Below are 26,799 nucleotides of genomic sequence, written 5' to 3' on the forward strand. Positions count from 1 at the left end.
TGCCTGCAACCCTGCACAGGATAAGTGGTTATGGATAATGGATGGATGAATTAATTCAGAACTGCACTTTTGAATGGCTGGATTAATGGATGGGTGGATGAATGGAAAGTAAGTGGGTGAACAGTTGGAGAAGTGAACAGATAATCACTAGTTGTTTGGGTGGGAGGGTGGATAGACAGGTGGCTGGATGGATTGATATTAGATGGACAGAAGCCTGAGTGGATGGATGTGTGAGTAGAAACGAGAGATGTCTGAATGGAACAGAGATGGGGTGGGGAGATAGATGAATGGTGGATGGATGGTGTGGTGGATGAATGGTTGGGTGAATTGGTGGAGGAATAAGTGGATGGATAAATGGTTGGATGGTAATAAAGGGTGAGTGCATGGCTGGCTGGATGGGTGGATATTGCTAGATGAATGAATGGATGAATATATGTGTGGATAGTAAATGGATGGAAGAGTGCATGAATGGATGGATGATGGATGGAAATGTGCCTTGGTTGATGCCTAGAAGGGTTAGTGGGTGGATGGGTGGATGGTAGATGATGGAAGAGAAAGTGGATGGACTGATAGATGGAGGGGTGGATTGATGGAAATATGGTAAGGTGGATGGGAGACAAATGGGAGGATGGATGTGGAGACATGGGACAGTCTGTATTTTTTTAATTTACCGTAGGAAAGGGAATAAAATTTCGGAAGGAAACACAGTTATGCTGTAAAAAGCTGCAGCATCAGGAGGAGGAGGACAAATGTCCAACCTCAAGGTATCGTTACATCACCATTCAAGAAAGACAAGACAGATTGAAATAGGAAGAGTGGGAGAAACAGACAAGGAATAAGAAAAGGTTAGAGAGAAAGGGAAAAATGTGAGACAAAGAAAGACAGACAGAAATACAGGGTGGAAGACAAATTTTAAAAAGGATTTTTTTTAACAATTCCTCAAATCATAACAACAGTAAACAGATAATTAAGAGGAATGAATGAACGAATGAATAAATAGGAGGGTGGACGAAAGAAAAAGAGAGAGGGAGGAGGAGTGACAGTAAAAGAGACAAAAAGAAAATGAAATCCTGATAGGAATTTCATTTGCTAGTTTGCATTCACTCACTATAAGTTTGCTAAGTTAGCTTTCAGTCTCTTGGTTAACTTGCACATGTTTATTTTTAACTTGGTAGTTAGAAGAGGTTTCAGTTGCTAGTTAGCATTCACTCACTAAGTTAGCTTTCACTTGCCAAGTCAGTTTTTAAGTTGGTTTCAGCTTGCTAAGTTAGCTTTGAGTCCCTTGTTTAACTTTCACATGTTTATTTTTTGCTTGGTAGCTAGAAAAGGGTTTCAGTTGCTAATTAGCATTCACTCACTAAGTTAGTTTTCACATATCAACTTAGCTTATATACTCACTAAGTTAGTTTCCACTTGCTAAGTTAGCTTTCAGTCTCTTGGTTCACTTTCACATGTTACTTTAGCTTCCACTAGCTAGACGAGGTTTCAGTTGCTAGTTAGCACTGATTTAATACGATAGCTTTTTTTTTTAAAACAAGCTAAAAAAAGTTTGCCTTTCACCTCTTCGGTTAGACTTTGCCCAATAGATTACCTTTGATTTGGTTGGAAAGTCTTATTTTGCTAGTTAGCACTTAATAGATTTTGCTAGTTAGCACTGTAGACTTTGCTTACTAGTTTAGCTTTCACTCAACAGCTTAGCTTTCACTTTCATTTGCTAGTTAGTTTTTAACTGCTTTGTTACTCAGACTTGAAAAAAGATTAATGCATAATCTTGGGCAAGTTAATATGTGATTGGTGAAGGTACAGTTTTTGCTACCTGAGATTAGCCCTACTGACTTTATATTAAACTGGGAGGAATTCTACATGCCTTTATTTTAAAAGCATATATAGCTTTTTTAATTGAAAAGAAATAAATGTAAATCAGTCATTGGTATCTGCTTAAAGACTCCTTAATGATCGATGTGTTCACTCTGAAACCTGATTAATGCGGATTCTACACTAGAAAGCCCTGACTCAGTTTTGCTGCATAGGATTCTGATTTATCATTTTGGAAATGAGGCAAGTGTTCAGTGAGGCATTTTGGAGAATTGGGACAGAGCCAGTAGGTGTTAAATGCGCCATAGTGACCCATACTGCGGAGATACAGGACCACAATTTCACTTCTGATTATGATTAAGTGCGTGCGTGCGTGCGTGTGTGTGTGTGCGCACAAAAGCAGGACTTCCTGTTCCTTCTGTCCAGGCTTTTTCCTAGTGACTCTGCAGACTTTTTTTTCCCCCTGGCCTTTGCCTCACCGTTTTACACTCACATCTGCACTGCAGTACAGCAGCAGCGACTGACATGACAGATGCAGTGAATACAGTTTTGTACTGACATTATTCTTAGTGCACTTAGTAAGTGTAGTGCAGATCATGTACAGGCTGCTCATTAAACATTACTATTGATTAAAAAATGAAATAAGAAATATCAAATAATTAAAAAATAGTACAACATTGGCAGGCAAATTTTACTGGAATTAATTACATAATTAATTAATTAATTAAGTGTGTGTGTGCGCATGCAGATGGGGACTCCCCATGTGGAGCTGACTCTGTCTGAGCTTCAGGAGATGGCTGTACGTCAGCAGCAGCAGATCGAGGCTCAGCAACAGATGCTCATGGCAAAGGTAAGCACCTTTCCACTACACACTGCTGTTTCTGTCCCATGTGACTCACACACATCTGAACCTCATTTTGCCTTGCGTGTGTTTGTATGAGGCAGCAGCAAGTCCACGCTTTCTCAGTTACACACTGTTACTGTACTTACTAAATAAAACTGAATAAATACGATGAGAAAATGTATAATGAACTAACAATAACAAAATGAATGGAGTTTAAAAGGAGGTTAAGAGCTCCACTGAGCCATGTGTGTGTGTTATAAGAAGCCATGTTTAACTCAGACAGACATGCACACATGGGAATTTGGACATGTGCACACCCAGACATGTGATATGAGGACACTGTCTCAGCTGTCTTTCAAACAGGATTCGTCCAATGAGGCATGTGGGCAAAACATTTTTATAAGAGAGTAGTGAATGCCACAAGGTTTTGGAAATGTTCCTTTGAAATCCTGGTCAATGCTGACATGAACACATGACATATGTACTGCAGATTTCTCAAATGCTCATTCATGCTGCAAATCTCTTATTGTTCCACATCCCAAATGTGCTTGATTGGATTCAGAGCTTGTTATTTGGGAGGCTACTGAAGTACAGTATCCTGAACTCCTTATCATGTTCATGGAACCAGTTTGAGGTGGCTTTGTGACATTATCATGCTTGAAGTAACCATTATAAGATGGCTTGCAACAATACTCATACAGGCTGTGGCATTTAAATGATGCTGAATTGGTAATACAGGGCACAATATGTGTCAAGAAAACATTCCTCACAGCATTACACCACCACCACCAGCCTGAAGTGTTGACACAACACAGGTTGGATACATGGATTCATGCTGTTAATGCCAAATTTTGACGCAGCAGAAACAGAGAGTCGTCAGATCAGGAGATGCTTTTCTAGTCTTCAACTGTTCAGTTTCGGTGGGCCTGTACCCACTGTAGTCTCAGATTCTAGTTCCTGGCTGACCAGAGGGGAACCTGATGTACAACCCCAATTCCAAAAAAGCTGTGTAAACTGTAAATAAAAACAGAATGCGAGAATTTACAAATCATGAAAACCCTATATTTCATTGAAAATAGTACAAAGACAACATATCAAATGTTGAAACTGATAATAATTTTTTTTTTAAATATATGCTCATTTTGAATTTGATGTCAGCAACATGTTTCAAAAAAAATTGGGACAGGCCACTGTTGCATCACCTCTACTTTTAACAACAAACGTTTGGGAACTGAGGAGGCCAATTGCTGTAGTTTTGAAAGAAAAATGTTGTCCCATTCTTGCCTGATATACAATTTCAGTTGCTCAACAGTTCAGGGTCTCCTTTGTCATATTTTGCACTTCATAATGCACCAAATGTTTTAAATGGGAGACAGGTCTGGACTGCAGGCAGGCCAGTTTAGCACCCAGACTCTTTTACTATCAAGCCATGCAGTTTTCATATGTGCAGAAAGTGGTTTGGCATTGTCTTGTTGAAAGAAGGAAGGCCTTCACTGAAAAACATTTTATCTGGATGGCAGCATATTGCTCTGAAACATGTATATATCATTCAGCATTAATGATGCCTTCCCAGATGTACAAGCTACCCATGTCATGTGCACTAATGCACCCTCATACCATCACAGATGCTGGCTTTTGAACTGTGTACTGTTAACAAGCCAGATGGTCCCTCTTCTCTTTAGCTGGAGGACGTGGTGTACATGATTTCCACCCTGCAAAAAACTGAAAACTGAATTTGAGGAGAAAATTCCTTAATACTAATGAAATTATCTTGCTGAATGGACAGATAATTTTACTTGACAAGACATCTTGGAATAAGTTGGTTACAATCTAGAACTAGTTTTAATAATCTCAGAGTTGGTGTCTTGTATTCTTCTAATAGGAAATGCAAGATTGTTTCAACTATATTCAAGATATTCTAACTTAAGATATCATTTTTGCAGTGTAGAAGAATACAAAACACCAACTCTGAGATTATTAAAACTAGTTCTAGATTGTTACCAACTTATTCCAAGATGTCTTGTCAAGTAAAATTATCTGTCCATGCAGTAAGATAATTTCACTAGTATTAAGGAATTTTCTCCTCAAATTCAGTTTTCAGTTTTTTGCAGTGCAAAAAGAACTTCAAATTTTGATTCATCTGACCACAGAACAGTTTTTCACTTTGCCTTAGTCCATTTTAAATGAGCTTTGGCCCAGAGAAGGTGACTGTGTTTCTGGATATTGTTTATATCTGGTTTTAACTCGCATTTGTGGATGCAGTAATGAACTGTTTTCACAGACAATGATTTTATGAAGTGTCCCTGAGCCCATACGGTGATTTCCACTATAGACACGTGTCTGCTTTTAATGCAGTGTCTCCTGAGGGCCTGAAGATCACAGGCATCCAATGTCAGTTTTCAGCTTTGTCTCGGCCTCTCTGGGATGCTCTTTTTATACCCAATCATGTTACTGACCTGTTGCCAATTAACCAAATTAGGATTTTTTAGCATTACACAACTTTTTTCAGTCTTTTGTTGCCCTGTCCCAACTTTTCTGAAACGTGTTGCTGACATCAAATTCAAAATGAGCATATATTTTTCAAAAAACAATACAATTTCTCAGTTTCAACATTTGATATGTTGTCTTTGTACTATTTTACTCCTTTGCAAATCTTCACATTCTGTTTTCATTTATGTTTTACACAGCGTCCCAACTTTTTTGGAATTGGGGTTTTAGTTTTCTGCTGTTCTTGCCCAGATTTGACATGTTGTGTGTTCTGAGATAAAGAAACACAATGTGATATTTTAAGTAAAAATTGCCCCAAGTTTTAGATTTGTTTCAATAACAGAATATACTTTATTGATTCTGAAAGAAATTCGTGTGCCACTGCTCAAAACAATACTGTCATGTATTTGCAAATGACAGATGACAGAAGATTGTTTACTTAAAAACAGGCAGGCAAACGGTTCAAAAATGTCAGACAAAGGCAGGGTCATGGAACAGGCAATGGTCAAGCGAGGCACAAACAGAATCTCATCTCATTATCTGTAGTCGCTTTATCCTGTTCTACAGGGTCGCAGGCAAGCTGGAGCCTATCCCAGCTGACTACGGGCGAAAGGCAGGGTTCACCCTGGACAAGTCGCCAGGTCATCACAGGGCTGACACATAGACACAGACAACCATTCACACTCACATTCACACATACGGTCAATTGAGGCTACATCCACACGACAACGGCAATGAGATTTTTTTTTTTTAGCGGGTAAAAAAAATATTGCGTCCACATGGGCAACGGATCAGTAAAATATCAGGTCCATATGGCAACGCAACGCTTGCTGAAAACGATGCAATACGCATGCCACACCTCTACGTGCGCTGTAAGACGGTCCCATCGGAGACACCAGAGCAATAGAAGAAGAAGTAGGACGCATGCGCATGTAACGGGTTTATTTTTTTCCACTTGACATTGTGTGTAGTGGTGGGGAAATTCTGCGCTGGCCCTTTAAGAGTGCAGGTAGTTATGGGAACGAGGCGCTGGCCTCTTTCAGTTCGTTTTGGAAATGTAAGCGCCAATGCCACTGGACGTTTGCAGCCCGTCCTCAGCAGTGTATTTGTGTCTCATTTCTTCAGAATAAAAAGACTGGTGAACAACACAACGCAACGTCTGTTACACGCATAAACCCCTTCTTCTATCCGGCGTGAAGCACTCACAGGAACAAACACACAACAACAAGAAAAAGATGGCTGCGACTATGCGAGGAAATCGTGCCTTCTGTGTGTACAAATTAGTTTTATTAGTGTGCACAGTTTTATATAACTTAATTTTCTTATTGTGTGTGAACATTTTGAAAAGCAGTCTTATCCAATAAAAAAAAGAAATTCAAGAAATGGTTCAGTTACTTGTTTATTTAAAAGAAAAGCTGTATACAAAAGTGAATGCAATGCAGTGGTTCATACAAAACAGTCTGTTGAAGGGTCTTCTGACCCTTTTCCCCTCTGCCTCCATTATAGTCAGGTAACTGTTGCTTTGTGTGGAAGGCTGTACTTTCTGTTCATCAAAGCAGGTGTAAATTGTCTGTCTGGCAGGTCAGTCAGGTTAATGTGTAAACAATTTCAATTTCTGTTGTTACGAATGATGCGCGCGAGAGTGCTGCTTGTTCTAGTCATGTGGTTGTGACGTCATCGTAAACAAATCCGTTCTACTCATCCAGACGACTTCGCAACGGCGCCATTGCCAGGTTTTTTCACTCTGGAACCCGTTCTCAAAAGATTTTGTTTTGGGGCACCCAAAACGCTGGTGCCGTGTGGACGCCAGGCCAAAATGATAAAAAATTTTATCAGATTCACCTGAATCCGTTGCCGTGTGGACAGGGCCTTAGAGTCACCACTTAACCTAATCTGCATGTCTTTGGGGGAAACCGGAGCACCCGGAGAAAACCCACGCAGGCAACATGCAAAATCCACACAGAAAGGCCCTCGCCGGCCACGGGGCTCAAACCCGGACCTTCTTGCTGTGAGGCGACAGCGCTAACCACTACACCACCTTGCCGCCTGCACAAACAGAATATCAGAGTTAATACAATGCAGAGTCGAGAAAACAGAAAACAAAGCCAAGAACCAGAGTAGATAAATAATACAGGAAGAGCTTGTTAACGTGTGACATTAGGTACAGTGTGTATACTTTGTAAAGTTTGTATGCATCGAGGGTCCTTATAAGTGCGCACTGTGATTGTGCTCTAATCCAGAACAGGTGCATGGTAATTAGTCCTAATGGTGCTGTGAGCATGTTGTAGTCTGCGGCGCGCGCTCCAAGCACCAATGTGCATGGATGTGACAGAACCCCCCCCCCAAAAAAAAGAGCTCCCTCCAGGAACTACAAACCTCCTTGGTCAGCCCCAGGGATGAAGACCTGAAGCTGGACAAAGTCCCCTTGGAGCCCTGTTCTGGCTCAGGAAGGACGTGGCACAGGAACATGGGCTTTGGCAGAGGTTTGGGTTTTGGTTGGGATTTGAATGGGAGCGTGGACAGGTGGAGGCTTTGGTTCAGGCTTGGACTCGGATATGGACTTAGATATGAGCATAGTCATGGGCTCAGGTGTTGACATGGGCGTGAACTCTGGCATAGACATGGGTTTGGACTCTAGCTTGGACATTGGCATGGATTCTTGCATCAGCATGGGCATGGACCTGAACTGGGCATGGACTCAAAAGAGTACTTAGAGAGTCCTTATAAGCACATGCTGTGACTGCGCTTTAATCCAGAACAGGTGCATGGTAATTAGTCCTAATGGTGTTGCACACACATTGTCGTCTGTAGTGCGTGCTATGCGCTCCAAGTGTCAACACACATGGACCTGGCAAATACAAAAACAGTGAAAGATAAGGAATAAATCTGGCCAAAAATTTGAATAAATTTAGCTATACATAGAGACTCACTAGTCAGAAAATAAAAACAGAATTATTCTTTAAAACTAACTATGCATGTTTAAAAAGTGTCAACCCTTGCACAAGTGTGAACAAGTGTAAGTAAAATAAAATAGAGATGTAAATGTAGAAATATAAGTGTGAATAAAATGAAAGGATTTATGCTATGTAAATTAGCAGAAAGGAAAGCGTTTTCACACACTTTCACAGACTTTCTCTATCCAACCGTCTTTGCTTCAGGTTCAAAACAGATGTTTCATCTGTCAAAAATGGTAACATGAAGGTCCTCATGGAAAAAAAAATATATATAATTACTTTAAATAATTTTCTTTATGGCCACGAACTTAGCATTAATGGTTAAGCATTAAAAGGTAACTGCCACTGCTGTTCAGTCATGATGTCACGAGAAATTTTATGTCACTGGACTTTCATAAATTGTAGCTGAAAAGTTAAAAAAAATGGATTTATTTGTAAACAGAGTGTGCATTAGAAATGTGAGTTTTCTTCTTTCCTGTACGTCACCCTGACATTGTGTCATGAGTCAAAACTGATGTTAGTGTGTGAGTGTACACGCAGGCTTTAGGTCAGTGTGTGTGAGTGTACACTCAGGCTTTAGGTCAGTGTGTGTGAGTGTACACTCAGGCTTTAGGTCAGTGTGTGTGAGTGTACACTCAGGCTTTAGGTCAGTGTGTGTGAGTGTACACTTAGGCTTTAGGTCAGTGTGTGTGTGTGAGGAGATGCATGTAGAGCTCTGAGTCTTAAACAACAGCAGGAAGAGACTCATTCCATGGCCATAGGAAATTACATCAGCACAAAGCTGCAGCTGCCAGGAAGTGGCAAAATGAAAAGTGTGTGAATAAAATGTCCTGAAGTTCGAGGAAAGTAGGAGGAGGAAACAAGAGGAGGAGAACATATGAGCTTTGATTCATCTGAGAACTCCACCAGTCAGTCTCAAGAATGTTCACGGATACGATTTGTTTATGGTTTAAAGAATTTATCGATAATCAGGTAAATAAACACAGCTATTTTTTTCAATTTATTACATGTATTTTGTATGTATATTAACGTAAATTGTTATTATATTGTCATACTTTTTAATTTTTAAAAGTTGTTCATTAAAACGGAGTCATTTCTTTTTATATTCCTTTCACAAAGAGTTCAGTGTCATCTCTTAACATCTAACACCTGATTTTGAGAATAATTAATGAGAAATAATAATAATAATAATAATAATAATGACTAATAGGACCTTTTTTGTTTACTTAAGCTGATTACAGTGTATTTAAATGGGATCAGCAGGAAAAATAATTCAGCTAAATCCTAAACAAAATCTTGCATTATGAGGTACAAAATTGTAAATAAATAAATAAGAATGTACCATGTTATAAGTTGTTTAACACATTTAGATGGAAATACCAGGAAATGACAACTGAAATTCTGACCTCTCGTCTCATCTTCATCTTTGGATCTCAAATCCAAATCAGTGAAGAAAGAGAGAAGCTTGTTTGAGAAATGTATTTTATCAAAACTTTATTAGTGTTTTAATACCTGTTGAAATAAAAACTTTGTTGTGGAGCTGACAGTGAGAGATATGTGATGATAATGCAAGTGTGTGTGTGTGCGCGCACGCTTATTATGAAACCATATTGTTGCATTAGCGCATATGTTTGTGAGAACCGCAGCAGCAACCCTGTGGTAATATAAATGGCTTTGATCATTCTCTAAAGTTTGTGTGTGTGTGTGTGTGTGTGTGTGTGTGTGGGTGCTTTGTGCCAGTTTATTCTAGAGAAGGCCAGTCTGTGAGTCAGCAAAAAACATTCTCCTCTCTCTCTCTCTCTCTCTCTCTCTCTCTCTCTCACACACACACACACACACACACACACACACACACACACATTTGTCTCACTTTGCATGTGAGGACTTTCCATTGATATAATTATTAATGCTGTGCCTGCACCTAAACCTAATCCTGACTTTAACCTTAGAAATGGAAAGGAAACATTTTGAAAATTTTATTATTTTTTAAAATTTTTGTTAAAACAACAACAATAATTTCCTTGTGGGGACTATCCAAAAGTCTCCACAATGTCGAAATGTTCAGATTTTTTTTATTCTTGTGGGGACATTTGGTCCTCAGTAGTATATAAGAACATGCACGCGCGCGCGCACACACACACCCTCCCTGTTTTATTTATTAATTTTTTTCATTATATGCCTTCATTGTGACTGACAGACAAAGAGGCCACACCCCTTCACTGGTTCTATCATACACAAAGGCCACGCTTCTTTTAATTAACTAGACATTACGTTATTTTGAAGGAGACATCCACAGCCCTGGGATCTAGAGTTTGGGTGTTTAAGTGTTTAAATGTGTGTGTGCAGGAGCAGCGTTTGCATTATCTGAAGCAGCAGGATTCTCATCAGGGCCCGGCTACGCCCGAAACAGAGAAACTGCACAGGCTCAGGGAGAGAGTGGAGAATCAGGAGGCCAAGCTGAAGAAAATCCGTGCCATGAGGGGGCAAGTGGACTACAGCAAGCTGATCAATGGAAACCTGTGTATGATCACTTCATTAAACATGAATAAAAACATCACAGTGTAGCTGAATGCTGGAATCGTCTGGGGGCCACCATTTTTTTTCTCCAAAAAGTGGAATTACTTTTTTTCTCGGTGTAGTTTGGTATCACTCCACCCCTTTAGACCCCACCTTCTGAAGTTAGGTTATGGAATTGCAGGACAAACCAGGAAGTTATGCTGATGATAATAAAGTTCCACTTTGAAGTCTGTATTAAATGTGAATTGTTACTCATTGAAATCAATTCTAATATCATGCTTTAGGCCACGCCCCTTCCTGGATCTATACTATGTGCTGAGAAAGAGAAGTGATGTGGCTGTGACTGTTTTTATAGTTTTTGTACCATACATGATGAAAAAACACATCAGTAAGGATGGTTGAGATGCTGAAAAACTCATACACTTGCACATTTGGTGCACAATGCAAAACTGGCAAAAGCTTCCATCATTTGCTCACTACATTAGCCTTGTGAAAACACAAACTTCACACAACAATGCCCTGCTGTTTGATTATAATTTGGTGTAAAAGGAACGCTGGGACAGTACTGAGACTATTTGATGTGTTTGTGTGTGTGTGTGTGTGTAGCTGCAGAGATTGAACATGTGAGCAGTCTGTTCCAGGAGAAGCAGGTGGAGCTGCAGCAGGCTGTAATGAAGGTGGAGCAACTCACACAGCAACTAGAGGAACTGAGAAACAAACGCATTACAGAATCACAGCCTGCAGGGGGCAGCGCCCTGGAGCTACATAAACTGTATCAGGAGCTGCAGGTGAACTACATTATCTATTCCATCCATTATCCATAACTGCATATCCTGTGCAGGGTCACGGGCAAGCTGGAGCCTATCCCAGCTGATGATAGGCGAGATGCAGAGTACACCCTGGACAAGTCGCCAGGTCATTGCAGGGCTGATACATAGAGACAAACAACTGTTCACATTCACACCTATGGTTAATTTAGAGCCACCAATTAGCCTAATCTGCATGTCTTTGGACTGTGGGGGAAACCGGAGCACCCGGAGGAAACCCACCTGGACATGGGGAGAACATGCAAACCCTACACAGAAAGGCCCCCGTCAGCCACTGGGCTCGAACCCAGAAACTTCTTGCTGTGAGGCGACAGTGCTAACCACTACACCACCATGCCGCCCAGGTAAACTACAGTGTCTTGCAAAAGTATTCATCCCCCTTGGTGTTTGTCCTGTTCTGTCACATTACGAGCTGGAATTAAAATGGAATTTTGGAGGGTTAGCACCATTTGATTTACACAACATGCCTACCGCTTTAAAGGTGCACTTTTTTTTTTTTTAATTGTGACACAAACAAATTAAAATGAAAAAACAGAAGTCTGGAGTGTGCATAGGTATTCACCCCCTTTCATATGAAACCCCTAAATAAGAGCTGGTCCAACCAATTCACTTCATAAGTCACATAATTAGTTGATGAAGATCCACCTGTGTGCAATCAAAGCGTCACATGATGTCTATATAAATCAACCTGTTCTGGAAGGACCCTGACTCTCCAACACTACTAAGCAAGCAAATTGAAAATCAAGGAGCCTCCAAACAGGTCAGAGACAAAGTTGTTAAGTATAGATCAGGGTTGGGTTATAAAAAAATATCCAAAACTTTGAATATCCCATGGAGCACCATTAAATCCATTATAGCAAAATGGAAAGAATATTGCACCACTACAAACCTGACAAGAGAAGACAGCCTGGCAAAACTCACAGACTGGGCAAGGAGGGCATTAATCAGAGATGTAACAAAGACACCAAAGATAATGCTGAAGGAGCTGCAAAGATCCACAGCAGAGATGGGAGTATCTGTCCATAGGACCACTTTAAGCCGTACACTCCACAGAGTGGGGCTTTATGGAAGAGTGGCCAAAAAAAGCCATTGCTTAAAGAAAAAAAATAAGAAAACACGTTTGCAGTTTGCCCAACAGCATGTGGCAGACTCCCCAAATACATGGAATATGATTCTCTGGTCAGATGAGACTAAAATTGAACTTTTTGGGAAATGCCATGTTTTCGTGCAAACCCAACACTTCCCATCACCCTGAGAACACCATTCCTACAGTGAAGCATGGTGGTGGCAGCATCATGTTGTGGGGATGTTTTTCATCTGCAGGGACAGGAAAGCTGGTCAGGGTTGAAGGAAAGATGGATGGCACTAAATACAGGGCAATTCTGGAGGAAAACCTGTTTGAGTCGGCCAGAGGTTTGAGATTGGGACGAAGGTTCACATTCCAGCAGGATAATGACCCTAAACATACTGCTAAAGCTACACTGGAGTGGTTTAAAGGGAAACATTTAAATGTCTTGGAATGGCCTAGTCAAAGCCTAGACCTCAATCCAATTGAGAATCTGTGGCATAACTTGAAGATTGCTGTACACCAATGCAACCCATCTAACTTGAAGGAGTTGGAGCAGTTTTGCCTCGAGGAATGGGCAAAAACCCCAGTGGCTAGATGTGCTAAGCTAATAGAAACATACCTCAAGAGACTTGTAGCTGTAATTTCAGCAAAAGGTGGCTCTATGAAGTATTGGCTTTGGGGGGGGGGGGGGGGGTGAATACCTACCGTATGCACACTCCAGATTTCTGTTTTTTCATCTTAATTATTGTTGTGTCACAATAAAACAACAATTTTCACCTTTAAAGTAGTAGGCATATTGTATAAATCAAATGGTGCTAACCCTTCAAAAATCTTGTAATGCGACAAAACAGGACAAACACTAAGGGGAATGAATACTTTTGCAAGGCACTGTATATCAGGAGCTGTTAGTCTAAATGATGACCACATGAACTTTCTCAGTTTATAAGGTCCAGTGTAGGAGGCATGGCCTCTGTGTCTGTCAGTCCAATTCAAAGGGGTGTAGCTTCAATGTGTGTCAGGTCCAGTGAAATGGGTGTGATCTCTGTACCTGTTAATACTCAGGAACGAGACCTATCCTGTGTGTATTTCCATCTCAGTAAAGGAGGTGTAGCCAATTTATGCTGACAACGCAGTCCTCGCAGATGGCGTCGCAGATGGCATCTGCGTAGCCCCCCCACCTTCACAGACGCTCTGTGCGCACCTCCCAAAAATTGTGACCACCACAGAAGCCTCGCAGACAGCGTCGCAGACAAGAGGGCTCTGATTGGTCCACTCTACATCTGCTGTACACGCACTTCCGCTTCCCTACTTTCCCGGTTTGGTTTGTTTTCACTACCGCCATTTTTAAAAACACGAGCGAAGATGGAGCAGCACGAAGAGCAGTTGATCGAGGAAGTGAGGAAGTACATACATCTATACGACTCCAGTTCTAGTCATTATAAGTAACCGGAGGATAAACACTCCACTAACCACACCCACCAATTACTCCTAGCGATTTCGCGACTTCGCGCCCCCTTGCGTTGTGGCGGTGAATAACATCGTGCACGCCTATTACTCCCCACTCAACGATAAATTACAACTGTCTGCGAAAAGCTATCTGCGAAAGCCTTGTCGCAAGAGCATGCAGAGGCCCTCAGTGTCTGTCATTCCAAGTGAAGGAGGCATAGTCTCTGTGCTTGTTAATCACATTGAGGAGGCATGGCTTCTGTCAGATCACATGAAGAGGCATGACCTCTGCATCTGTCAGAGCAAGAAAAAGGGGTGTGGCTTCCATTTTCATCAATCCCAGTAAAGGGGTCATGGATACTGTACATGGCAGACACCTCTAATGCAGTTTTAAAAGTGAAATCATCTCACATTGACTTATTGGATGTTTCACACGGATTATCGATCATATATAACAATCATATGAATTTCCCTAAATAAAGTTGAATTAAATTGGTGTGTCAGTCAAATTGTTAAATATGAAATTAAATATTAAACAGTTTCAGTCAGACAGAAATGCAGCAGACTGTTTTCAGTGGGCTGTGCGTGTTTTGACTCGCAAATCCAGAGCACTCTCAGTTAGTCATTAACAAACGTGCTAATGTCTTAGCAAACATTGCAAATCTGCTGCAGACAGATGCTACAGCACTTTGACTGGTGTCTTTGTGTGTTGATTTATTTGGCCACTCAGATGAGGAACAAGCTGAATCAGGAGCAGAGTAGTAAACTCCAGCAGCACAAGGACATGCTGAACAAACGCAACCTGGAGGTGAGCATGATGGACCGGCGTATTGAGGAGCTGAGAGAGCGCCTCTACAGGAAGAAAGCTGAGGTGCGTTTTACAAAGTGCTAAAAGCAAACAGACACTTGAAGTTATCTTCTTATACTGAGAAGCCCTTTAGCGTAGATCCTCAAAAAATTATTCCAAATTTTAAATCACTGTCTCTGATACCATGTTAGATTGTAAAAATGGGATGCTGGTAAGGGAATGACTGTTTATAGCTGCTATAACATAAGTGAGAACAGGAATGTACTCATTTCATGGATGTTCCACAGCAATACAGGACATGTAACTATAAATGGATAAAAATATGTGTCCATTAATGTATAAAATATTGTAATTGTGGGCAAATTGCTGTGGTTTAAGAGGAATAAAACACTTGAGGATGTGCTGTTATAGGAAAATCAGTTTTGCTTCATCACACCACATCACTCATTATTTTATGATAACAGCATAACACACAGAGAGTTTTATTACTTACAGAGTTATGGGTCCAAATGAAAATCAAACTATGTTGTATTATTAAACACACACACACACACACACACACACACACACACACACACACACACGAGAAGAAAAGCAGCTGTCCTGTTTAGGGTGTGTTGAAGGTCTTGGATGATTTTAGATTCTTGACTTTGGGGTGTGGAAAAGGGGTGTGGTGATTTTTGCCATTACACACACACACACACACACACACACACACGCGCACACACGTGTCTTACAATACTTCTGAGGACTTTCCCCCTCAAAAACTATAATAATAATAATAAGAAGAAGAAGAAGAAGAAGAATTCAATATCAATTTAAATAAATAAATACTATATATAAAATCTAGACATTTTTATACTACACCAATATGACTAAAGCAATGCTTTAGTGAAACCTCAGACCTTTGTTTAATCACCTCTCTCTCTCTGTCTCTCTCTTTCTTTCCTCCACAGTTAGGGCAGATGAGCGCTCCCTCATCCCCTCAGTCTGTTCCCATCACCTCTGGTCGTGTCGCAGCTGTGTTTCCCTACATCCAAGTTCCTACGGTGACCGGGAGGCAGGACGGAGGCTACCCTTTGACCCCTGACCTGCTTAAACCAAACCCACTTCCTGCCCAAATCAATCACATTCGATCCAGATCAGGTGAGTCTCTTTCACTGCTTTGATACTGATATCCTGATGGTTTCTATGGTGATGATCCACACACATCATTCACAATTTAAGCAAGTTTTCTGAATGATCACAGACATGAAAGTGGGGAGTTTTACAACAAATTGTGCAAAATCTACATTTTGGTCAAGGGAATTTTATCATGATACTGATATCAGATTGATGCATCTCTTCGTCAATTGTCAATTTATCTTCCTTTCAGTTATTCCATATTTTTCTAATGTGACATTTCAGTAACACTTACCTTTTATCTTGCCCCATTTGAAAGTTGGGACATAAAATTCCACTCCATCCTCTCACCCACAATCATCTTCACACTTTACTCACACCAATTTCATGCTTGAATTCAGCCTTTTTATGATTTTTTCTGTCTAATACACAATTTCTTTTGTATCTTGTCATGTCTTTCCTTCTCCACTCCCTGTATTTGTTTCCCTTGTCCTTCGTCAATGTGTGTCTATGTGGGGTTTTTTTGGTTGGATCGGTGTGTGTGCACCACCTCAGAAGACGATAGAGTGAGGAAGCCAGCAGGACCGTGGAAGGTCTCAGACCTAGACCTCATAGTGAACCATGAGGTGACCCTTGACCCCAGAGAGCATCCCACCCGTGAGTGTACAGCTGTGACAGTCGGTGAACAAAAAAATGCCTATGTATGTGTTTTGAATGGCAATTCAGAAATAAAATAGAATTTTTTAACACTTGAAGGAATAAGGTGAGGCAACAGGACATAGCTGAAGATGTTCCTACACTCATCTGAGGTTCTTAATATATTATATTAATTTTCTATTAAATAACGGCACATATTGAAATACAGGCATGTAAGATGACAGGGGTAGGAGCTTGTGAGCCTCTGGATTGTAAAGTAGGAACTAAGTCCTCAAACTGGCTGTAGAAGAAGCTTGTCGTCTTCTGACTGGCTGTAGAAGAAGCTTGTTTCTTCTCAGACTTGCTGTAGAAGAAGCTTGTAATCCTCAGATTGGCTGAAAAAGGAGCTTATGGTCCTAATAACTGTTGTAAAGGGAACTTATGGTCCTCAGGTTGGCTGTAGATGGAGCTTGTGGTCCTCATATTGACTGTAGAAGAAACTTGTAGCCCTCAGATTGGCTGTAAAAGGGGCTTGTGGTCCTAAAGACTGACTGTAGAAAAAGCTTGTGGTCCTCAGACTGACTGTAGAAAAAGCTTGTGGTCCTCAGACTGGCTGTAGAAGGAGCTTGTGGTCCTCAGACAGGCTGTAAAAGGAGCTTGTGGTCCTCAGACTGGCTGTAAAAGGAGCTTGTGGTTTTAAAGCCTGGCTGTAGAAGAAGCTTGTGTTCCTAATGACTGCTGTAGAAGGAGCTTGTAGTCCTCAGATTGTCTGTAGAAGGAATGGTCCTCAGACTGTATGTAGAAGTTGTTTGTGGTCCTCAGATTGGATGTAGAAGGAGTGGTCCTCAGACTGGATGTAGAAGGTGTTTGTGGTCCTAAAGGCCGGTTGTAGAAGAAGCTTGTGTTCCTAATGACTGCTGTAGAAGGAGCTTGTGGTCCTCAGACTGGCAGGAGAAGGAGCTTGTGGTCCTCGTGGTGAAAGGAGAAGGAGCTTATCATATTCAAAATGACAGGAGGAGGACCTGGTCGGCCTCAGGTTGGTGGAAAAATTAGTTTGGAGTTTTCAGGATGGCAAAAGCCACAACTTGTGTTTCTCAGGATCACAGGAGTAGGAGGCAATGTAATTCCGTATGGCAGGAGATGCAGATTTTAAAGCATGGTACAGCAACTATTGGTCCTCAGGATGTGTTATGCATTATTGTAGTAATAAGAGAGGTAAGCAATTAAAGAGACAAAGGATGCTGAAGGTTCCAAAATTTCAGTGATGTAGGAATATAAACAGATGTATTAGGTAGTACAGTTGCAACCAGAAGTTTACATACAGTTTAGAAAAAGACACATAAACTTTTTTTCTCCATGTCTGACAGTAAAATTGAGGAAAGTTTTCCTGTTTTAGGTCAGTTAGGATCCCCATTTTTTTTCTTATTTGTAAAATGTCAGAATAATCAGAGAGAGAATTTTTTAGAGAATTTTTAATTACTTTCATCAAAGTCAGAAGTTTACATACACTTGGTTAGTACTTGGTAGAATTGCCTTTGAACTGTTTAACTTGGATGAAGCGTTTTGGGTAGCCTTCCACAAGTTTCTCACAATATCTTGCTGGAATTTTAGCTCATTCGTCCTGACCAAATTGGTGGAGTTGGGTCAAATTTGTGGGCCTTCTTGCTTGTGCACGCCTTTTCAGTGCCACCCACAAATTTTCTATAGGATTGAGGTCAGGGCTTTGTGATGGCCACTTCAATACCTTCTCTTTGTTGTCCTTAGGCCACTTTGCAATTAATTTAGAGGTATGCTTGGGGTCATTGTCCATGTGGAAGACCCATCCACACCCAAGCTTTAACTTTTTGGCTGATGTCTTGAGATGTTGCTTCAATGTATCCACATAAATTTCTTTCCTGTAATGGAAATTTCTAATAAACACTTCAGAACGCTTAGCAGTTGTCTTTTCAGTCATTTATTATAGTAGATCATATAAAAAGATATATAAAATAGGAAAGGAAAGAGAAGAATAGAAGAAGACACCACTTCTGATGATGCCGAGAGTACGTGCATTCTGCGTTGTGTTTTAGTGGCTGTTATCTATTATACTCTAAAGGCATTTGCTTACTGCTTGCATCTTCACGTGATTGGCTCAAGATTTTCTATGAAGCTTTGTTAAAGCGTGCACCTGGCGTGTTCTGGTATGTGCAGGCGGATGTGTAGTTATGGAGAACTCAGGCACCCTGCTTATCACCAAGGCCACAGAAAAGTGATTACAGCATGTGGAAAAACATCTCTTCTCAGTAACTAAGCCACTTTAGCTCAACATACAGAAACACAGAGAATAATAATGTTCGTCCATTAAATTTCCCTCACATTCTCCCCCCTTTTTATCCTACAGGATAATAATTGTTAAAAGGAAAAGAACTGTACACAGTTTCAGTGATAAGAGTTCTCAGAGAGATTCAACTTAACACGTCATTGAGTGTACAGGGATAATGCTAAGGCTATTTTGTAAGACATAGACGTCTTAAGTTAATGCTAGCAAGCTATATACATAGATCAGGAAACAATTGAACAGGAAACAACCACAGATGAAAATGTTTTAAGTTCAGGCTAATTTCATGTCAACTGTGCTGATGTAATCGAACGGTGGGTTGTGGTCTTCGTGTGGGTTTTGGAGGCCAGTCAGGTAAGTCGTCTGAGTCTATTTTCCCATCTGGTAACCAATATTTGTCAGCTGCCTCTGAAACACAGACATACAACATTGACAGAAAACAGGGAGCAAACATAGCATCACAATCACTAAGCCCAGGACCGGTGTGGTGGATAGAATTAGAGTCTTCCATCCACTAACCCAACATGATCAGCTGTCTTCAACTCCTCCATGTTCATCTGCTCATAATTGTTCAGCAACCTTGCACATCTTGTTCAGTGCCTCAGTAATGTTACCGAGTTAACCCTTGCCCTTCTTGACATGTATTGGTGCTCAGAGGGCGGGCAGGCCCTATCAGCCCTCGTCCCACCTCACCGGGACTTGGAGAAAACGTGAAACCCTAAGGCTTATCTATCGGCTAGACACTGAAATACTCTCCCTATTGAGGGTGCATGCGTGATTGATGTGATACTCGCGCTGTTCCATGTAGTGATGCCTTTCTTCCTCACAAGCTTTACCAGCATCCGGGTCACTTAGGCCTTCCTTTTCCTCCTGCTAAGCCGGTTCAGGAACCCTCCTGCAGTGGCTAGCGTGGATCCACGTCACTCTGCCTGTGACCTTCACTGCCGTTGGGGTCGTGAGCAGGACCTGGAATGGGCCATTCCACCATGGCTTGTTCCACTTGGTTCGTCGGAAGTCCTTCACCACTATCCAATCCCCTGGTTGTAGATCCCTCAGCGAGTTTGGGAAGTGCTTCTTTTACCTCTTTGTGGATAAATTTCAAAGCAGAGGACAACGTTGCACAGTAATTCAACATTGCATCATCACACAGTCTGCTGTTCGGCAGTGTTCCTTGAACTGGCCCTATCCCCGTGTTGGGTACTCGTCCAAACAGAATTTCAAAATGGGCTTAACCCATGTTTAGGTCTAGTTTGCATCCTCATTTGTGTGAGTACTACAGGGAGGACCTTTGTCCATCCTAGCCCTGTTTCTGCACAAGCTTTGCTTAGTTTATTTTTAAGGGACCCATTTTCCCTCTCTACTGCTCCCGCACTGGCAGGATGGTAGGCACAGTGTTGTTTCAGGTCTATCCCTAGGAATGCTCCTATTTTCTTTAGGGCTGCATTAACAAAGGGTGTTCCATTGTCACTTGAGATTTTTCTAGGTATACCCCACCTATGGTAGGAATTATATCTCTCAGGAGTGCTTTGACTACCGCCTCTGAGTCTTGTTTAGCTGTGGGGAATACTTTAACCCATTTTGAAAACGTCAACTATTACCAGGCAATACCTTTTCCCTTCACTAGGTGTCAGTTCAATAAGTCCATTTGGAGATGATCAAATGGTTTGTCTGGTATTGGGTGTGCTGCTTGAGTTAGTCTGATACCTTGACCTGCATTATGTTGTGCACATATCAAGCATTGCTTGCAAAATTTCGCAGCATAATTTGAAAACCCCTTTGTGAACCATCTCTTTGTTACTTCTGCTACCATCCCCCCTTTTGACACATGGGTGAGCCCATGTGCCAATTTTGCATAGAAAGGGAACATGTATTTTGGTAGACAGGGATGGCCTGAGGGACAAACCCAGACCAAGTTTGCAAAGATACAGCCTGCCTGTTTCCAGACTCGTCTCTCGTCCTGAGTGGCAGTGCTCTGAAGGTCCACTAGCTGTAAACAAGGGGTAGAAACCTGAGGAAAAGCAAGGTTAGAGGGTGAACTGGAAGCTGAGGCTGCACACTTAGCTGCCGCGTCCGCCCTGGCATTCCCTTGAGACACAAGATCAGTATTGTTAGTATGGGCAGCACACTTACACACAGCAATGGCTCTAGGGAGTAGAATAGCATCCAGCAACTCAGAGACCAGTTTATGATGTGCAATGGGAGATCCTGTGCTAGTGAGAAAATTTCTGTGTTTCCAAATGGTGCCAAAATCGTGCACAATGCCAAATGTGTACCTGCTGTCTGTAAAAATATTGACAGATTGCCCTGCAGCCAATTTGCATGCCTCAATAAGGACACAGAGCTCTGCGGCCTGCGCCGACAGGTTTGAGGGCAGACACGACGCCTTGAGGACCTCGTGATCTGAGACTATGGCAAAACCTACTTTGTTCTTTCCCGTCTCTGGGTCTCTGGAGGCTGAACCATCCACATAGAGGACCATGTCTGGATTTTCCAAAGGGTCGCTCTTTAAGTCTGCCCTGGAGGAACAAAAATCGTTAGTGAGAGCAACACAGTCATGTGGCTCTCCATCATCCTCTGTAGGGAGAAGAGAGGCAGGATTCAGAACAGTACAACGTTTCACAATGATGTTAGGCATATCAAGTATGACAGTGTTATACTTCAACCATCTCTGTGCTGACAAATATGACATCTTTTTCTCCAACAGAAGCAGGGAGACAGCATGTGGGACCAAAAGGGTGAGGTTAGAATACCCCACAATATTTCTGGAGCCAGTTACCACCTTTTCAGCTGCAGCAACTGCACGCAGGCAAACAGGAAGTCCAGCTGCCACTGGGTCCAGCCTGCTGGAGAAGTAGGCTACAGGTCTCAATCTATCCCCATGTTTCTGCAAAAGAACAGAGGTCATAAAAACCCTTCTTTTCATCTACACTTTGAACAAAATGGTTTATTGGGGTCAGGCAGTCCCAGAGTGGGTGTGGTCTGCAGAGCGCTCTTTACGGACGTCAGGTGCGCGCGGGACAGCCGCAGCATTGACTGCTTGCAGATCTTGGACAAACCTCCACTCATCGGGCTGGGACAGTTTTCTTGCTTTCTTAACTGGAAAAAATAGGAGTGTGCACTAGAGAGTCCTGGCAAGGGACAATTACATCTGCCTTCAGCAACGAATCAAAGACCGGTTTTATGCCTGCGATTGCTTCTGGTTTGAGTGGGTACTGGGTCTGTTTAGGCCTGAAATCTGATTTGGGGGTGATCACCACTGGTTCAGCATTCTTTATTAGGCCCACATCATGTTTACCCTTCGCCCAAACGGAATTTGGAACTCCTGCCAATTTGGGGTGCACCTCTGCTGGAGTTATGCCTGTGGAAACAGAGACAAACAGGCCACTATGGCCGGGGTCCCCAGGATCCCGGTCATCAGTGGCTAATATTACGCTGCGCTTAACATACACACACATAGCATGACTTTGTTTGTAGACCCCAAGCTTTTGGCAAAACAACACACTAGGGTCCTCTGTTCAGGACCATTCATTGTCATTGGCTGCGCACTTCCTGACCCACTTCCCCACGTCTTTCCAATGGGCGGCTCGTGGCTTTGCTAATGAGACATGGGGTATAGAATTAACGATGAAAATGAAATCATGCTGGCAGCAGTCGACCTCAGAGTCCTCTGACACGAGGCCGCGTATAACATGTTTGAGAACACTGCGATGAACATTGATGCAGCTGTTTGGACAACGAGCAAAATGGACCTGCACAGCGCAATAATGTTTAGACCAATATGTAGTTTTGAGGGTCAATCTTTCACGTACATGGGAGTCTGCAAACCAAGTCTTTTCAAACTCCACAGCTTGCCCTTGGTGAACATGTGCTGTACAATGCAAATCTTCCTCTTTCATATAATCTGTGTCAGCTGATGAGGTGTTCAAGTATGCGAGCTGTACAAGGTGTTTGGGAGTTTGTGTGAGTTGATCTGAGCAGAGCCGCCAGACATACACATACAGAGGGCTTCCAAACCCATACTGCACACCGCACATTTCACTTTCTTCAATAGTTAGTCCATCTGGAGTGGACGTGAGATTTACTCCTAATTTGCACATTAAATCACATGCTAACAAATTTACTGGACATGTATGTGAGATGAGAATTGAGTGGGACATAACTATTCCTCCCTCGCTTTCACACGGGAGGTTGACTGAGAAAGTTTCGGTTACAGGTCGTCCTGAGATGCCCATTGTCTGAATAGAATTTGAGCTGAGCGGCGGGTCTACTGGAAGTACCCTATGTTGTATCACTGAGTGTCCTGCTCCAGAATCTACTAAAAAGGTTAACACATGCCCACATACAGTGAGGGGCATACAAGGGAGTTTAGAAAAGGGAGTAGTTGTGTATTTTAACAAACTTCATGCAACTTCAGGTGTATCTATTTGGACTGGTGTATCGGGCGTTTCTGTGTAGTCTTGCTGTTGCATGCAGGTGCTGCTACTAATGTGTTTAACGTTATGTGAATGCTCCTGTCTATGTGTATGTGTATCATCAGGTGTGTGTGTGTTACCTCCCCTGTTCTCTGTGTGGGGCCCGTTCCCGGAGTCCACCCATCAGTCTGCTTTTCTGTACTCCTCACAGGGCCTCTGGCTGCTACTGTGGAGACAATTTCAAGCAATGTGTCCCTTCTGATTGCAGTTGTAGCAGGTTGCGCCTTTTATCCAGGACGAGCCACCCCAGGTCGTCCCGTCTTGGCCCCTACCTCGACCTCTTCCTCTAGGTCCAGGCTGAGCAGTCTGGAGAATAGTGAGAGTGGCGGCGTGTAGGTCTTGGTCTCTTTGTGCCGACTTTGTCTTCTCTTTCATCAGACTTTCTGCATGCACAGCGTACTGCTCGATCTTGGTGAGGCTCAGGAGTGCCCTCCACTGCAGCCAGGTTCACGGGCCTGGTCAGGCCACTGTGTTTTTTTTTTTTTTTCTCATGCGCAGTGGTGAGACGGACGAGAAACGCTGACACACCTTCTCCATCTTCTTGCTTACACATACTGATCTTAGTAATGTCTATGTTCAAGGGAAAAGCACTGTCCAGATGAGCACAGAGAGCAGTGAGGGTATTTCTGTACTCACGATTACCAGCCGCACTCCAGTCTGGTGTAGTCGCTCGCCGGTCAGCTTCCGGCCACTCTTTGGAAACTTTGTTCCAATCTATACCCATCTTGGTCATGATTAGGTGGCGAAGTTCATGGGTGGTCGGTCGGAATTCTCTGCAAAATATCAACAGCTCATTACCAAATCTCTTTCCTCCTACCTCTCTCACATTGGGAAGAGAAGCCATGCTTTCCTTCATGTCAGCTGTCGTCCAGGGTCTGTGGACTAAAAGCACACCGTCAGCTCCAGCCACTTCCATCATTGGAAGATGAAGGACTTCAGACTTTAGATTATGGCCTTGTGGACCCACTGGTGAGCACGTGGTCAGGTCCAGGACGGTGTCTTTTCCATCGCCATATGCAAGACCGGATCTCATGTGTGACGGAGAAGCGCTGAGAGGCGTTGATGCTGGAGGCGGCTGGTAGGCTGGGAGAGATTCCAGAGGCTCAGTTTTTCCTTTGTCTCGACTTCTCCCCTTCTCTGTGGGTGAGGCGCTTGTGGGAATGATGCTCTGCCTTGCTGAGGAGGCAGTGTGTGTCGGGGTGGTGGGGCAGACTCCAGGTCAGGGTCCATCTGAAATTTCAAACACTGAGAAGAGGGTGAGAGCCCTGCCTGTCGTTTCTCTCTTTTGTACTCTCTCTTAAGTGTTTCTTCTTTCCATGCAGAAAACACCCTCCAGTCCCCTAAAAACTTAACATTATCTGCAGACTCTTCTTTTCCCTTCTGTTTCAACTTTTCTTCTAACCGTTCTATCTGCCTGGGACTAAAACTGCCCTTTTCAGGGAATTCTAAGTCCTTTACCCATATATCAAACTGTGCCAAATAATCCTCGCCATACGAGGTTTTCATAAACTGGATGTTTGGGCTGTCATAGGAACATCCAATTCTTATTATAGCACATGTAGCCTCACACTTACTTGCTTTTTCTTTTCTTTCCTTAACTTACTGTTTCTGTTCCTCATTGTACACTGTTATATCAATAGGTTGTGACAAAAATGGCTGAGTTTTTTATTAGGATCACAAGAAGAGCAAGTTGGTCTATGTCCAAAAATGCGACACAATAATCCTTTAGGTGTGTTCTTATTAGTAAACAATTTATCTGACATTTGCCTTAAACTAAAGTAGGTATCATTTAGCACAACAACCTCAAAGACAACTCGCGCATGTGTACAAAATCTGTTTCTCTGTTTCAGAATTTGGAGGAGGACAGTACTCTGTTAATTCATCAATATTTTGCGTGCAAACTGGTGTGTCTTTGCGACTTCGTGATCGAACCTCTCTATCTCGTTCCTCCAACGGGCCAGTTGTTCACACAGAACAAAGGGAGCAATATTCAATTCTTTCCAGTTACGAATCGCTGAACGTGAGTCCGTCGAGACATGCACCCGTACTTCCTTCGCTCAAGTAGGTGAGCTGCTACCCAGTCGTCACTTGGGCGGACAATTCTCTTACACAACCCAATAAACTACTCGCAGTTTATTGTCTCAAAATTGTGTTTTATCCGTTTTCTGCAAACATATTGATGGCATCACAGCTTAGCAGTCCTCCTGGCCTCAAACAAACTTTTGTCCGTCTCTTATATCAGTCTTCCTTGACTGGGACAATCTCTGTCCATCTCTTGTATCATTCTTTAAATACTAGGACAAATCTCTGTCCATTTCTTGTATCATTCTTTAAATACTGTTTCCACTAATAACTTTGCATTCTTGTGTAAAGAAATCACTTACTGGTTTGGTGAGCCCTGACGGTCTGGTCTCTCATCCGAGTTCTCAGCTCCGCACCGTAGCCTTGGGAGTGTTCCGTCATCCGAGGATCAGACACGTAGGGCCCACCCAGGGACGCCAAATTGTAATGGAAATTTCTAATAAACACTTCAGAACGCTTAGCAGTTGTCTTTTCAGTCATTTATTATGGTAGATCATATAAAAGATATATACCGTAAAATAGGAAAGGAAAGAGAAGAATAGAAGAAGACACCACTTCTGATGATGCCGAGAGTACACGCACTCTGAGTTGTGTTTTAGTGGCTGTTATCTATTATACTCTAAAGGCATTCGCTCACTGCTTGCATCTTCACGTGATTGGCTCAAGATTTTCTATGAAGCTTTGTTAAAGTGTGCACCTGGCGTGCTCTGGTATGTGCAGGCGGATGCGTAGTTATGGAGAACTCAGGCACCCTGCTTATCACCAAGGCCACAGAAAAGCAGTGGCAGCTGCTGGTTTTTAAAACAGGGGAAGCCCATTTTACGCATTCATCGTAAAACCTGTAGGCCGGATATCAAAGCATAGAAAGGTGTGCCCCATTAGCATAGTGAACTAGACAACCCTACCTAGTGGCAGAAAGTATTTTTGCTTGTACATTTCATGTTATAGTCTGGCTTGCCAGGCTAGTGCCTCATATCCTTAATCAAAAATATCAAACATCCAAAAATCACTGGCTATTCAACAAAGAGCCTTGAACATCATACCCTGATATGCAACACAGAGTCTTTAACACAACACCCAGCTGTGCAACACATCCTTGAACATCTTCTGCAACACAGTCTGGAAATTCATAACCAGGTAGGCTATGCAACACACAGAACCTTGAATATCATACCCAGGTATAACCTATAACACAGAGCCCACCATTCTCTTAACATTACTGAACAATATACACACTTCAGATTCATGAACATGAACACTGTTTATACACAAATTCTGCCCTCCGCTCCTTTTCCAGAAAATGGTCTGTGACCCTGTCATACCAGCTGGTTGTGCTTTCCAGAGACTTCACCAATTTCTGTTAGCAGCTAGCACTGCAGATCCCAATAAGGCTCAAGCTAGCC

General features: G+C 42.3%; 1 protein-coding gene across 4 annotated transcripts in view; it reads left to right on the top strand.

Annotated features, from left to right (window-relative positions):
* The window catches only part of ppp1r13ba (protein phosphatase 1, regulatory subunit 13Ba), a 65,909-nt gene that overhangs the window by 18,517 nt on the left and 20,593 nt on the right, over positions 1-26,799 (top strand). Inside the window, exons 3-8 of one of the 4 annotated variants that reach the window (XM_060933771.1) lie at positions 2,564-2,665; positions 10,447-10,621; positions 11,224-11,405; positions 14,690-14,830; positions 15,724-15,913; positions 16,448-16,546. In XM_060933771.1, the coding sequence (XP_060789754.1) occupies positions 2,564-2,665; positions 10,447-10,621; positions 11,224-11,405; positions 14,690-14,830; positions 15,724-15,913; positions 16,448-16,546 (889 nt within the window). Of the gene's footprint in view, positions 1-2,563; positions 2,666-8,978; positions 9,073-10,446; positions 10,622-11,223; positions 11,406-14,689; positions 14,831-15,723; positions 15,914-16,444; positions 16,547-26,799 lie in introns of those variants that run through there. The other 3 variants (XM_060933772.1, XM_060933773.1, XM_060933774.1) reach the window with 3 other exon arrangements.

The sequence above is a fragment of the Neoarius graeffei genome, chromosome 11 (assembly GCF_027579695.1).
Source record: "Neoarius graeffei isolate fNeoGra1 chromosome 11, fNeoGra1.pri, whole genome shotgun sequence".
Classification (NCBI taxonomy): Eukaryota; Metazoa; Chordata; class Actinopteri; order Siluriformes; family Ariidae; genus Neoarius; species Neoarius graeffei.